At 43.5% G+C, this 12823-nt stretch overlaps 1 protein-coding gene across 2 annotated transcripts in view; it reads left to right on the plus strand.

Moving 5' to 3' along the window:
* Window positions 1-777: 777 nt before the first annotated feature.
* Window positions 778-12823, plus strand: part of lasp1 (LIM and SH3 protein 1) — a 30500-nt gene continuing 18454 nt past the window's right edge. The window contains exons 1-2 of one of the 2 annotated variants that reach the window (XM_035179938.1): window positions 778-1136; window positions 10810-10904. In XM_035179938.1, coding sequence (XP_035035829.1) covers window positions 1068-1136; window positions 10810-10904 — 164 coding nt within the window. In that variant the 5' untranslated portion in view covers window positions 778-1067. The remainder of the gene's footprint in view (window positions 1137-10809; window positions 10905-12823) is intronic. The other variant, XM_035179937.1, reaches the window with a different exon arrangement.

Below are 12823 nucleotides of genomic sequence, written 5' to 3' on the forward strand. Positions count from 1 at the left end.
TTCCCTGCTTTTCTTAATGGAGAAGTTATTCATTTTAAGTTCCACCTTTTGTTTTGTGAGAACAGCACAGTTCCTCAACGGTACATAAGCTTGATTTGGTGTTTTTGTTTTACTTCATGTTGCACAGATATATACAAATATTATAAAATCTTACAGTAGCAGGAGAGAAAATACCAACAGTGCCATAAAAATGCCATAAAAGTAAGAGCACACACTAGCTTCGCCTTAAATCTGCATCCCCACGTGTATGGCAGCCATTTCATTCCAGTGTCTGTTGAATTTGGAATTTGGGAGAAATGTTCACAGCAGTTTAAAGGATTGTAGAGAAAAAAATGAACTTGCAATCTTTCCAGAGGTATATAGGAGGGATTCAGTACAGCCCTTTGGCCAGCAGGTGTCACCCTATCCAAACGCATGAACACGGACGTCCAGTGGGACGTGCAGTGAACGTGGCAGATGTGTAAAAATGTGATTTGAGATCACTGCATTGGTAAAGTCCCCCCCCCCTCAAAAAGAAAAACCCTTGCAACACAAACAAATGAGTGCATGAGTTTTCTATGTGGGCGCAGATGGGGCGAGGACGCACACCGTGCACGAATGAGGCCTGACCTGGATTTTCATAACCCAGAGTGTGCGGGCTTCGTTTTCCTGCGAACGCGCGCATCACGCGGAGGTTTCCACAGTATCACGTCAAACGACGATTTCCCGACATGTTGCTCTCGTGTGTGAAAACATTTGAAAACCTCCCTCACTGGTTCGTCCCTTTCTGCTCGGACACGCGCATGGGGAAGAGCGAGGCAGCAGAAGAAGGAGGAGGAGGGGGGAGGTGTCGGGAGCGCGCTTTCCGTGTCTGGTTAGTGGACTGACAGCCAGCTGTGCGGCTACAACGACAACAACAGCCTCCTGGATTTGATTCGTACGAACCCCCCCGGTCCCGCCGCCCGTCACAACCGAGAACACCGCGGCCAGCTCGCATCCCTGGACTTGAATACCCGACGGCAGACAGCCACCACCCGGCATCCTCGGCGGTTTCCGTGCTAACTCGCTGCGAAGAGCATTCCTCCAACATGAATCCGCTGTGTGGCAGATGTAACCGAGTCGTTTACCCCACGGAAAAAGTGAACTGTCTGGACAAGGTACGAGCACGTTCATTACTTTCGATTCTTCTTCTTTTAAAAACGAACACCGAGTGTGACCCCCCCCCTCCTCATGGAGCCCCGACTGAGCTTATTCCTGCTCGCATTTAATGGCACGTATTTTTTTGTGAATGAATTGAACACCCCCCACCAGAGGACAGGTATGTCGCTAGCCAAACCAGCTAACGGCTAGCTAACGTCTGGGAGGCGGTGGGGAAACAACGTGGAGCCGAATCGAACACGCACCCTTTACTGTGGTTATACTACTATAAACACTCTTTATTTGACATATATCCTTTTATCTTATCAAGACGGGGGCTAAAGGCAGATTTCGTCCAAACTAGCGCCTCTCGGGGCTTCCAGACAGCCGGGGCAGGTCTGGGCCTGGCTGGCACCGCTGCCTTCAAGAAAACGGACAGAGAGCGTCTCACACCTTCCGCATAAAGAAATACGCAATAAAATGATTGACCCCACAAATAGTGTACGAAACCAAGCCCTTTGAGGAAACGCCACAGTCCCAGAACAAAGCTCTTCCTGTCCACCGCTGTTAAAAGCAGCGTGGACTGATGTCTGTGTCCAATTCGCTGGCTAATCCATGTCAGGGATGATCAGTTTGCCAGTCAAACGTGGTGGACTAATCTCAGCCGAGGTGCTAATCTCATCAGTTTTACCCACAGTCCCACCATCGTTCATGGGAACGTCAGTTTGAGCTCAGATTGCAGTTCCTGTGACACCTTCAGCTTTGAGGGAGTGGAAGGTGACCATATTGCATTGATTTCATGCTGCTGCAATTTGATTGCATTTTTTTTGCAACAAGATAAAGAAGCAAAATGCAACATGGTTAATTTACGAGGTGGGTGGAGGCTTCTCTGCCAGGTTATGAACAGGCATGTTTACATAGTTTTACTAAAGTGTGGCTTGGGGCAAGTAGATAATTTGTCTAATGGACGTCTGAATGGCTGTAGAAAATCAATCCCTGTTGAGACGTACTTATCTGCTTGGGTTGACAGACAGGAGAAGGTGGAGAAAGAGCGCACAAAGCACATTATCTAAAGTAACATCAGCTCTTGATTGGATGCATTACTGGTCCTCTGCAGTGATGTGTTCTTGAATGCACCATGACTAATGTTTTCCCCAAACTGCTCCAGGCTGGAATTGATTTATCTCCGAGACCCTCCTTTCGTGCACAAGCATTCCACTAACATTACACGTCATGTTAGCCCGTTCGAAAGGCTGGTATCGATGATGAGAACCAAATTGCCACAAGTACACCCTGAATGTGCTGGGGGAATGTGGCCTGTGGCAGAGTGCATTCCAGCAGACAGACACTCCCATAAAACGTGCTCTGTCAGAGGCCCACTGTGCTGTCTCCCTACTCTGAACCACGCTCAGGAGAGTAGCCTGGCGTCTGTCTTTGCTGTCTTTCCGCATCAGCGCTCACCCCTTCAGACACGCCAAAACAACCTCCCCTTTTCCTTCTCCGAAGCACACTCGCACTGCCATTCTCATTTGTTCAACGCAGACGAGGCCACATTTGCCGGGGATTTTCCCATGTGCTAGGCTAGCTCAGGTGAAGGCAGGAGACTTGAGGGTTGTGCGGAGCTTCTGAATTGGTATTCTCAGCCTCACATGAACAGCTTTTACCTGACAGTCCTCTTCTATAATATACCTCTGTGGCGAGGCTGAGCCACAGAGGCTTGTTGGTCTGTCAGCTTCATTCTTTAATAGCAGGGCTGGGCCCAGAGCGAGCAGCCGAGCACATGCAAAGACAGGAAGTGAATTCAGGTTGAGGCTGTTGTCGATGAAGGTTTTGCCTTGTTATTTGGCTTCCCCCTCAATACATAAATGCTTGTTGATGGTAAGGAGTTAGATGCTGCATATTTGCCTCTAGTAAAAGGCTTGTATATGTCACAGTAGCTTTTTGTGACTTGAGTTGAGCACTACTGTTGAACTGCAGCCAATAAACCTTGTAACAAGGAAGTAGGAACAAAGCCTACACCATTTTAATTCTCCAGTGCCTAAATTTCAAACTTTACCAGCAAAAGCTGTCACATTTGGGTTAATGCGTCATGTCTGGAGGAGTGAAAGGATTTGTATGTGTGTCACTTTAAGATTAATAACCTTTTTTTGCACTCAGGAAGTGTGTATTTCCGAGATAAATTGAGAGATTGTGTAAAGTGGTTAGGCGTAAAACTCATCTCTCACTCAAACACTTGTGTCTGCTGGAGAGTCTCTCTACTTACTATAACTATGGGCTGTCTGCACGTAACATGTCTGCATTACAGGGCTGGTTTCTTTCTGCAGGTAAAGAGATGCAGTCCTCCTACATCACGGCATATGATTAATTATAATTTTATTGTGAAATATGTACCATTATGTCATAGATTACAAAGTGGTTCCTGGGTTGTAAATCAGTGACTGTATCAGTGAATGTAGTTCATGAAAGGTCTATAAATAATGTGAGAAACTGACATGTTAGGACAGCTTATCCATTTAATAAGTATGTGAAGTACTAATATTGCCGCTGGCTCTTGAAGATGTCTTTTGGCTCTTGAATTTGTTAGCAACGTCTAAATATTTTGAATTTTTTTACCAACAGTATTGGATTTATTTCTCTTTCTCTCTCTGAGGCAAGACCTAATTTTGCTTGTTTCAGATCATAGCTTTTATGAAACAGTCTCCCACTTGGCACCCGGTCTCATAAGCTGCTGCTTTCAGACATGCACTGAAGTCTGGACATTTTCCTAAAATCTTTCCAGAGGTATATGAGAATGCAAATGCCATTCAGTTGCTCCGGACATCTTCTGGGTCTTTCTCTGCTAGTTCCCTAGTAAAATGTCCAGGAAATGGGAAAATCTCATTGAGCGAGTGGGTGTGTTGATGACGAACGCAGAACCGGAAAAAGAAAACAATACAAATATGTCAGGATGAAAAAGAGGTGCACTATACACACAGACGGCACTTGAAAAGACTACAAGAGTCTACGCAGGCGCCACCTCTCATCTGAATGTTCCGGACATTTTTTCTATTGGTGGACCTGGACAATCTGCTGCTGCGTTCTTCACATGTGAAAGGCACACTCCAGACTAAATTTTTTCGGAAATCTTCCAGTGTTCATGTCTGAAAACGGGGATAGATAAGTCCTGGCCTTCATTCTAAACTAAACAGCCTATTGGTAGTGTGGAAAGTCCAAAAATTATGGGTAGAAAAAAATCGAAGCTTTTACATTGCTAACAGACAAGAAACAAACCCATGTTTCAGTTATTCTGCTGCTTTGCTTTTGTTCCGTGATGTTATACTATAAGAATGATCCACTACAGGAGGGAGTTTGACTATATGATTAACAGATTCCTTCTTTACTTTGAAAGATGTGTTGTAGCGATGTAGTTGGGTTGGTAGCAGTGGAAGCACATCTTGGTTTACATGACCCCAAATGTTCTGACACAGTTGCCATTAACACAAGTGAGTGTAGCAATCAGATTTCATACACCATTTGCCTCACACTGAGTTATATGATACATACTGCGTGTGTGTACTTTTCCGCCCATACATTTTTATTACTCAGCTAGCAGACTTTGTCGATGTATTATTTGGTTTCAATGTGGGATTTCTGGTTAAGATGTGAGCCCCGATTGTGCTGCTGCTTTTCAATCCCAGGAAATTGCTGGAAAAGGGGGTTAAAGGTCAGACCTTTAAAGTGGTGCCGCTCTGTACAATCTCAACTGTATGAAGGAGCTTAAAACATGCAGCCCCATGTTATAAGTATACAGTTGTGAAATTAAGTTAAAAATGGTCTTATTTTAAATCACCAAAGCTTTTGGCTTCATGCATTTGTTGTAATTATTTAAGCACTAAACAGTTTTGTGCAGGCATTCTTATTTAAATGGGGAACATTTGCCTGCAAACACTTTATCACTAACCCCAGTTTTAGAGGAATTTGTCTACCAGCGTCTCTATATTTAGCCAGATTATTCTGGGTGCTGATTCATGTTGTCCAAATGCCACAAGAGGTGAGGAATCTGTCCAGCCACCACCTTGCTTTGATGACTCACAGTCACAAACGCACAATTACCATCAAAATCAGCACAGTGTGCAGCCAGGTACTTCTCCTTTGTTCATGTTTTAATCAGAAAAAGGAACTAGAGCACATATTCTGTTTTTTCCCCCAATATATTAGTACATTTACCCCCCAAACAAAAAATCTGGACTCTTTGTGTCACTGCCTTAAAAGAGTTATAGAAAGGATGTCGGAGAGATTGTGTTAGTCCCTATAATTGTAAAATGATTGGATGTTTTGTAATGTCTATTTATATGTTGACTTATGAAAATGCAGAAGGGTTTTGACATTTCACCTGTACTTGTGCAGTTTCTAAAGCCACATTGACAGCGTGTGTGTGTGTGTGTGTGTGTGTGTGTGTGTGTGTGTGTGTGTGTGTGTGTGTGTGTGTGTGTGTGTGTGTGTGTGTGTGTGGTGTGTGTGTGTGTGTGTGTGTGTGTGTGTGTGTGTGTGTGTGTGTGTGCGTGTGCGTGTGCGTGTGCACATCACAGGCTGGAGTGGTTCAGAAAGTGTGTTGAGTGCATACTCTACTTAGGCAAAGTATGTCTTCCTGCCCCTGGCTTTGGTAGAAATGAATGGCAACAGGTAGGCTTATAATTAACCAACATGCTTTGATGGCTGAGAGTTTCCTCTATTAGCACTAGCCAGATGTTGTGCTTTGTCTTTAGGCGTTTTATCTTACTCAAGAATAGTCTTTCAAACATGCACAGACCACGTGGCTGTAATGGCCCACTCTGTGTGCGTGAGTCTCTAGTGGTGTTTTTGTTTTATTTAACCACTATTGGTTTCAATTAATATCTCAATCAAAGAGCCATCACTGCATATTTCAAACTGTGGCCCTAATCAGCCTCTAACGTAGAAAACAAAGTGGTTTAGACTGAAGTTAATTGCTACCGATTTGACCGAGAGATATCAGACATTTCAACAGGGACCCAAGGGATGTCCTTCAGTGCTATAAGGCACTAAATTCCTCTGTGGCTTAATGTGGTGATCACCAGAGGACTGGAGCATTCAAATCCATTCAACGCGGGTTATTGATTGTGTAGATACCCTTTTTTAAAAATCTATAAATGGCATGATTTGGTCAGAAATTCTCAATTAACTGGTCAAGAAAATAACACCAGCCAAGATTTTGAAAATCTGTTTGTTCTATAAGCTACTTAAAATGCTTTTAGACATGCACTTAACTCCACAGTTCCTCAGTATTTTCTTTGGAGGAGATGCATGTGTGAACGCAAATGTCTGAGTGAGACGCTCCGCAGTTCCAGCAGATTTTATCCTCCTGGCCTCGTAGAGTAATGTCCGTAGAAATCCAGGAGAAGTTGATTTGTGAACACAGCAGGGGAGCCCCGCTAGATTCACCTCGAGCAAGTGGGGGGTTGTTGACGCTTCTAACACGACACAGGCGCAAAAATTAAAAAAAATAAAATAAAACAAATCTCTGTGTGAACCGGCAAATGTGTCAAGAGAGTTTGTGGTGATAAAAGCAAACACCGTTGTCTGTGTGTTGTCAAGAAAATCACGTGATATATGCAACGGAGTTAACACGTCACTTCCTGTCTCTGTCTGCTGCACCTGACTGCTCCACCGCTCGCCTGAATAATGTGGAGGATTTGTTGCTGTTTTGAACTTGTCTGGACAGAGAACCTCCCACTGTGTTGGGAACGTAGGGAAGGCAAACTGCGGGCAAACTCCGTAGCCAATTCTCTGGATTTTACCCGCAGGTCATGTCTGAAAACCAAAGTATCCAACTACCACTGCAACTATTAGTCGAATAGTGGATGGTAGCTATTATGAAAATCGATTTATCTTTGAAAGTACTTTCTTTTAGTTAAAAGCAGGAAACACAAAAAAAAAAACAAGCGACTAATCAATTAATTGAAATTGGAAATACCCTTTTTTTCTATCAGTAAAAGTCAAATGACAGCTGTCATTTTGTAAATGTTTTACTTTTGTTGTTTGACCAGAACAAGGGAGTGAGTAATGTGCCCTGTTTATATCACAAACTAATGCTGACTTAAGAAGTTGTTGACACAAAAGGCCTGGAGCTTTTAAAGACTTAAGTTGGACACTTTGTTGATTCCGTCTGTAGTAAGTGAGAGCACAGTCTTGGTCAGACTATCACCAAACATCCCTCTGTTTGTGCAAACATGTTGTCTGAAATTGTGGCTTCCCTATAGCTGCAGGGTTTTTGTCCAGGCCAACTTGTATCTGGTTCTCACCGAGAGGGAGCAGTGAGGCTGACTGAGCATTTTTGCTCTTGATTGGCTCCTTGGATTGCATCTGAAATGCATGCATAACACACACAGACATATAACCTACATACAGTAATACACACATGTATACACACGTACACATGTGCCTTTGAGCTGCGCTGATGCAGGGAGACAGTGCCGGGTTTTTTTTCACGAGTGTTTTATTTCTAGGGCTCTGTCTCTGCAGTGTCCTCATTTTCCGCCTCGGTACCCAAGGGCCAGGTTTTCCTAGAGCAGGACTAGGTTAAGTGCTGGATAGCCTCTCTAACGCACATTTGGGCTCTTTCTCACACCCACATCTTTGTTTGTCCCTTCCATTTGACATGCATTCGTCTTATCCTAGACCTCATACCAGACCCAGACTAAATCTATTCCTACCTGATAATGTTCATTCAGATTGTGTGTAGGTTTAACTGAAATGGGTGGTGATTCATACCAGACACTAGAATATGTGTCTCGAGTGACCACTTGTGATTATATTTCACCTCCATGTGCACGTTTTTGATTTTATCTGAGGGAAACTGCAACCACTGATGAGCTTAATAAAAAGCCAGTCAGCCAGATAATCTGCCTGCTGTGCCTAAAATAACATTGAATCATCTTTATCAGGTGTTCCCTTTTATAGGTGTGAGGGATGTATTCAACTTTTGATATTCAGGGTATGGTGCAAATGTGGACAAATGCAGCCCTGCCTACCTCCAATTGAGGCCTGAGCAATCATTTCCCAGTGTGTCCTTAGAGCTGTCTGCTGGGTATTTGTTAATCTAAGGGTTTGAGCAAGATCACCTGAGAGAGTTGTGCTATCCACAAGGAGGTGGAAGGATGGCAAGGGCTGTCCTGATGGAATGTGGGTTAGCGGGTTGGTCGAGGCTTCGGAACAGTTTGCTAAACAGTGGAGTTCAGCTGGCACTTGGTCTCTGGAACAGATCACAGGTCAATATTTATTCTGGGAAACAACGGTAGTATCAAAGTCCATACTCGGCTGATGTCTCATCTTTCTGCACAAAGTTTTTCCATTTACTTCTCTGTATAAGCATTACACCTAGACTGTATATAAAGAGAAAGCTAAAAGTGAAGCCAAATCTTCTTGATTGCCCCCTGTTGGCTGCCTGCAGTATAGGCCGTAAACACCTGCATCCTTCATGTTAGCAGATAGAACATGGACAAAACATTAAATTATTTTTCTCAAAGATGGTTTCTGTCAGTTTGGGTAGTTCTTGTCACACTGATGTATGTTCCAGTGTCAGTTTTTCCGATGTTTATTTCTGATTAGGTATTTGATACATAAACGAGGTAGAATGTCATTGGTCGAGAATGTATGTATTTGTGATACAGGACCTCGTTATCTCGACTCCACACCTAGATAACTACTGCGTAGACTTTGACTCCAATTGACATCAAAACTGCAAGATGTCAGCACCCAATTTTTTTTAGCTACATTAGCTTTGTTAGCTTCAGCAATTGTAGACACATAATCTGTCTTTATATACAGACTATGGTATTACACAGTTTTGCCATCATTACAGATCTGGACAAACTGGGGAGAGAGTGTAACGGACAGACAGTATGCCTGAAAAGATGTCAGCCACCACAGCTGCAAGTCAGCTGAAGCTACAGGAAATGGAATCTGCCTGCTGTATGCTGTTGTTTGTAGAGGGATTTGCTATTGCAGTGCAAGCCAGAACAATGGAGAGGGAGAGCAATGGAAAGAGTAACACAAAGTGTCCATCTGCAACTCCCTCCGGCCTCGATTGGGCTGTAGTGGGATAAGGAGTTTGCATTCGAAGGCTTGGCCCAGTGTGTTTGGCTCCGGATCACAGTTCAGAGCTTGGCCTCAGTTTTCAATGTGAGCCTGCTCTTTTTTCTTCTTTTTTGTATACCTTAGTACAATATTGTTGGCCGACAGCTACAAACACCCATGACACACACACACACACACACACACACACACACACACACACACACACACTCGTCTGTTTTCAGAGCATACCACTCTGTGTGGTCCATTACATCCAGACAGAGCAGACAAAACTGTTCTTAAGACCAGCCTGAAGCCACATTTCTGGCCATTCAGTAATGGAATCTGCGAAGTCTGACGTGAAATGCTCATTGTGCTGTGTGTTTAGTCATGTTTCCAAACACAGCACTGCCATGATGGCATCTTCTATCGATCTGTAGCTTCCACAAACCTCAGTGTTATATAGCCAGCTGTGAGTCAGTGCTGGCCTGTACACATAAGAAAATTATAGATTATTTATTATAGATTTGTTATGATTACCGGCTTCTTATCCTGAGAAGCCTGTGTGAAATCAAACTTGCATCCTGCACGTTTTTATTGCTAAAGTGATGTTATACTTTAATGTTTTATCCTCTGTTTTGAATCATCTGTTCCGTGTCGTTTGTTTAGAAGATTAGTGTTTTGTGTGTGGGCAATTGGTATAGAAAGTGATAAAGAGTGGGTGAAAGAATGAGGGATGTCAGAGCACCCTGAGGCCATGTTAACAAGGACTCCCTCTTTCTTTCCCTCCTATTTTTTTCTCTCCCTCTCCATGTCTTTGCACTCCTCCCTCCCTTCCCTTGATGATGGCAGGAGCAGCCAGATCATTGCTTCACATTCTGGTGTTTTCTCTCTCTTGCCCACCCCTCCCCTGCCTGCATTGCCTCCCTTCCTCTTGCTCTCTAGCTCCTTCCTTTCATGTCTCCTCCCTCCCTCCTTCCAGTTTTTCACCAATCCTCCCTCCCTCAATCCGTCTTTGAACCCTCAGGCCGCAGATCAGCCGAGTGCCAGGAGAGAAAAGGAAAAGAGGCAAGAGGGTGGGTAGGAGGAAGGGTTGTGAGAAAGATAGAGGCACAGCCTCTTAGAAGATGGATAGACGAGGTAGAGAACATGAAGGCCTGCAGAGATGACAGAAGGGGTATCAAGAGGTGGATTTGCTAGCGGTCAAATAACGAGGGTGTAAAAATTGACACAAACCCGATTACACTGCAAAATGCAGATACATGCTCATCAATCACAAATTTAACAGTTCGACCATAACGTTCACACCATCCACTTGTAAAAACAAAACTTTGAGTAAAAGGGGAAGTTGGTTTGTGTAACTGTCTAATGCAAACATACACAAACTTCTGTGTTTCCACATTGCTTCATGTTTTTCACACACTCTTTTTAACGGTCACTATTCTTTCTGTCTGCAGCTTCTGTCCCTGTGAAACCCAGAGGGATTAGAAATGAGTCCTGGCCTCACTTTTTCACAATTAGCTTTCCTGTGTTTGTGTTTGTAAGGTTTTGTGGAGATAAGGTGAAACAAATGTCTCCTGATCTCACCACTCATTGTGCTTTCTGTCTTTGTGTTTTCAACAGTACTGGCATAAAGGATGCTTCAGCTGCGAGACCTGCAAAATGACTCTAAACATGAAGAATTACAAAGGCTTCGATAAGAAGCCATACTGCAATGCGTAAGTTGTTTCATAACTCATCATTTAATGTTTCATACTGGTTCAGCCATCATCTCAAAGACACTGAGTGCAGTGTTTAATCTGTCAACAAACTGAAATTGGACTCTCTAAATGTGTGTGTATGTGCATGTTGCAACCCAACTACGGCCCCTCTCTCCCTCCTCTGCTGTTTATCTGTGACTATTCCAGCTCCCCCCTCAGAGAAAAGGCCCATATATGTGGTGTGGGAAAGTGCCTCTATGCCTCCTCCTCGGGAGGGAAAGGGGGGGTATCAACAAAGGAAATTCCTAAAGTTCCTCTACAGTGACACAGACGGACACTCTGAAAACTAGCATGTCCACTCTCGCTCCAGCACATTCTCACACACTAAAGGCTCATCAGGAGTCCATGGAATCCTCCTCTCCCATTACTTATAATGATTTTCTCCTCTCTCTCTCTGTGTGTGTGTGTGTGTGTGTGTGTGTGTGTGTGTGTGTGTGTGTGTGTGTGTGTGTGTGTGTGTGTGTGTGTGTGTGTGTGTGTGTGTGTGTGTGTGTGTGTGTGTGTGTGTGTGTGTGTGTGTGTGTGTGTGTGTGTGCACCAGAGTGAGTGCATGTTCTGAAAGGGAATGCAGAGAGAAGGCGTTGCTTCATGTTCTGACAAGCTCTTTTGCATTTTTTTTCTGCCTCTGAAATGGCATTTTACTGCCAGAGAAATAAATCAAGCCACGTCATGCTTAGCATTGTCGTTTTCTACCCTAGTGGAAACTCTGTGGTTGTAGGCTAGCTTGTGGTCAGCTGTTTTGCATTTGGCATTTTTATGATAAAGAGAAATTTGTTTCGAAATTGGAGTAAATAACATGACTAAGGAAAAAAAAACTGACAAACTCTTTTTAAAAGGAAAAGGGGAAACAAATTATGTCTATGAAAGGCTCATATCGGTCATTTTTTGTCGACCAAACAATAAATTGGCTGGGCTGTATTCTTGCCCGATATGTGCATCCAAATTACATTTTTGCCTGGCTGCTGTCTGGTGTAAAGATACAATTGGTTGTGGTGTTTCCCCAGAGAGAAGATGGGTGACACTGCTCTGAGTCGATATCGACTGCTTGTGCAAGTGGATAACATTAATGTTAATTCTTTAACTCTGATGTTGAATGTTTGCTGCCTCAATCCACATGAATATTGAATGATATTTTTAGTCTCAAAGACAGTCTAGAGGAGAAGTATTAAAAGAGAAAACCTAGAGTCTTAAGAAAACACACATTGGAAAGCTATTTTGAATATTTCCAGACTTAAACCAGTGCTGCTGTGGCAGCTGGAGCAGCAAGAGAGGGTCAGGAAAAGATAGCTGTAGCTAATGAAGAGAGAGATACAGGAGAAGAGGAGGAAGACAACAGCCAACATGCTGCTGTGGTAGAGTCAGTTAGGGTAGAAGCAGCAGGAAAGAGTGGCAACAAACACAGAGAGAGCTGTATGCATTGTTCAGCTATTTATGTAATAATATTGTTGTCCCATCTGATAACATGTAGTCGGCAGGTTTATACTGCAGCCTGATACCAGGGTGCGATCTATATGTTCTGTCTTCAATTTTAAGAAGCTGTCACGTTGTCCATCTTTACATACAGTCCATAACCTAAACCAAAGATAATGTTATGCATTACTTACAACCTTTGCTTTTCCTACCTGCTTTTCCTTTCTGGTTTAACGTCTCATTGTGACCTTGTCCCTACTTGCTATCTTTCATGTCTGCATCAAAGCATTAACCGTCTACAGCATCATCCTACTATCACATTTATTTCCACAGACTAAAGCAGCTTCTTCTTTTCCTGTCCCTGCTTCAGATGTTCCCTCCGCTCGATGCGCCGAACAGGAGCAAGGCCCTTCAGAGCCTGTTTATTATGCCTCTTTCCGTTTGTTTAAAACAAGCCATGCTCAAGT

The sequence above is a fragment of the Hippoglossus stenolepis genome, chromosome 16, assembly GCF_022539355.2.
Source record: "Hippoglossus stenolepis isolate QCI-W04-F060 chromosome 16, HSTE1.2, whole genome shotgun sequence".
In the NCBI taxonomy this organism is placed as follows: Eukaryota; Metazoa; Chordata; class Actinopteri; order Pleuronectiformes; family Pleuronectidae; genus Hippoglossus; species Hippoglossus stenolepis.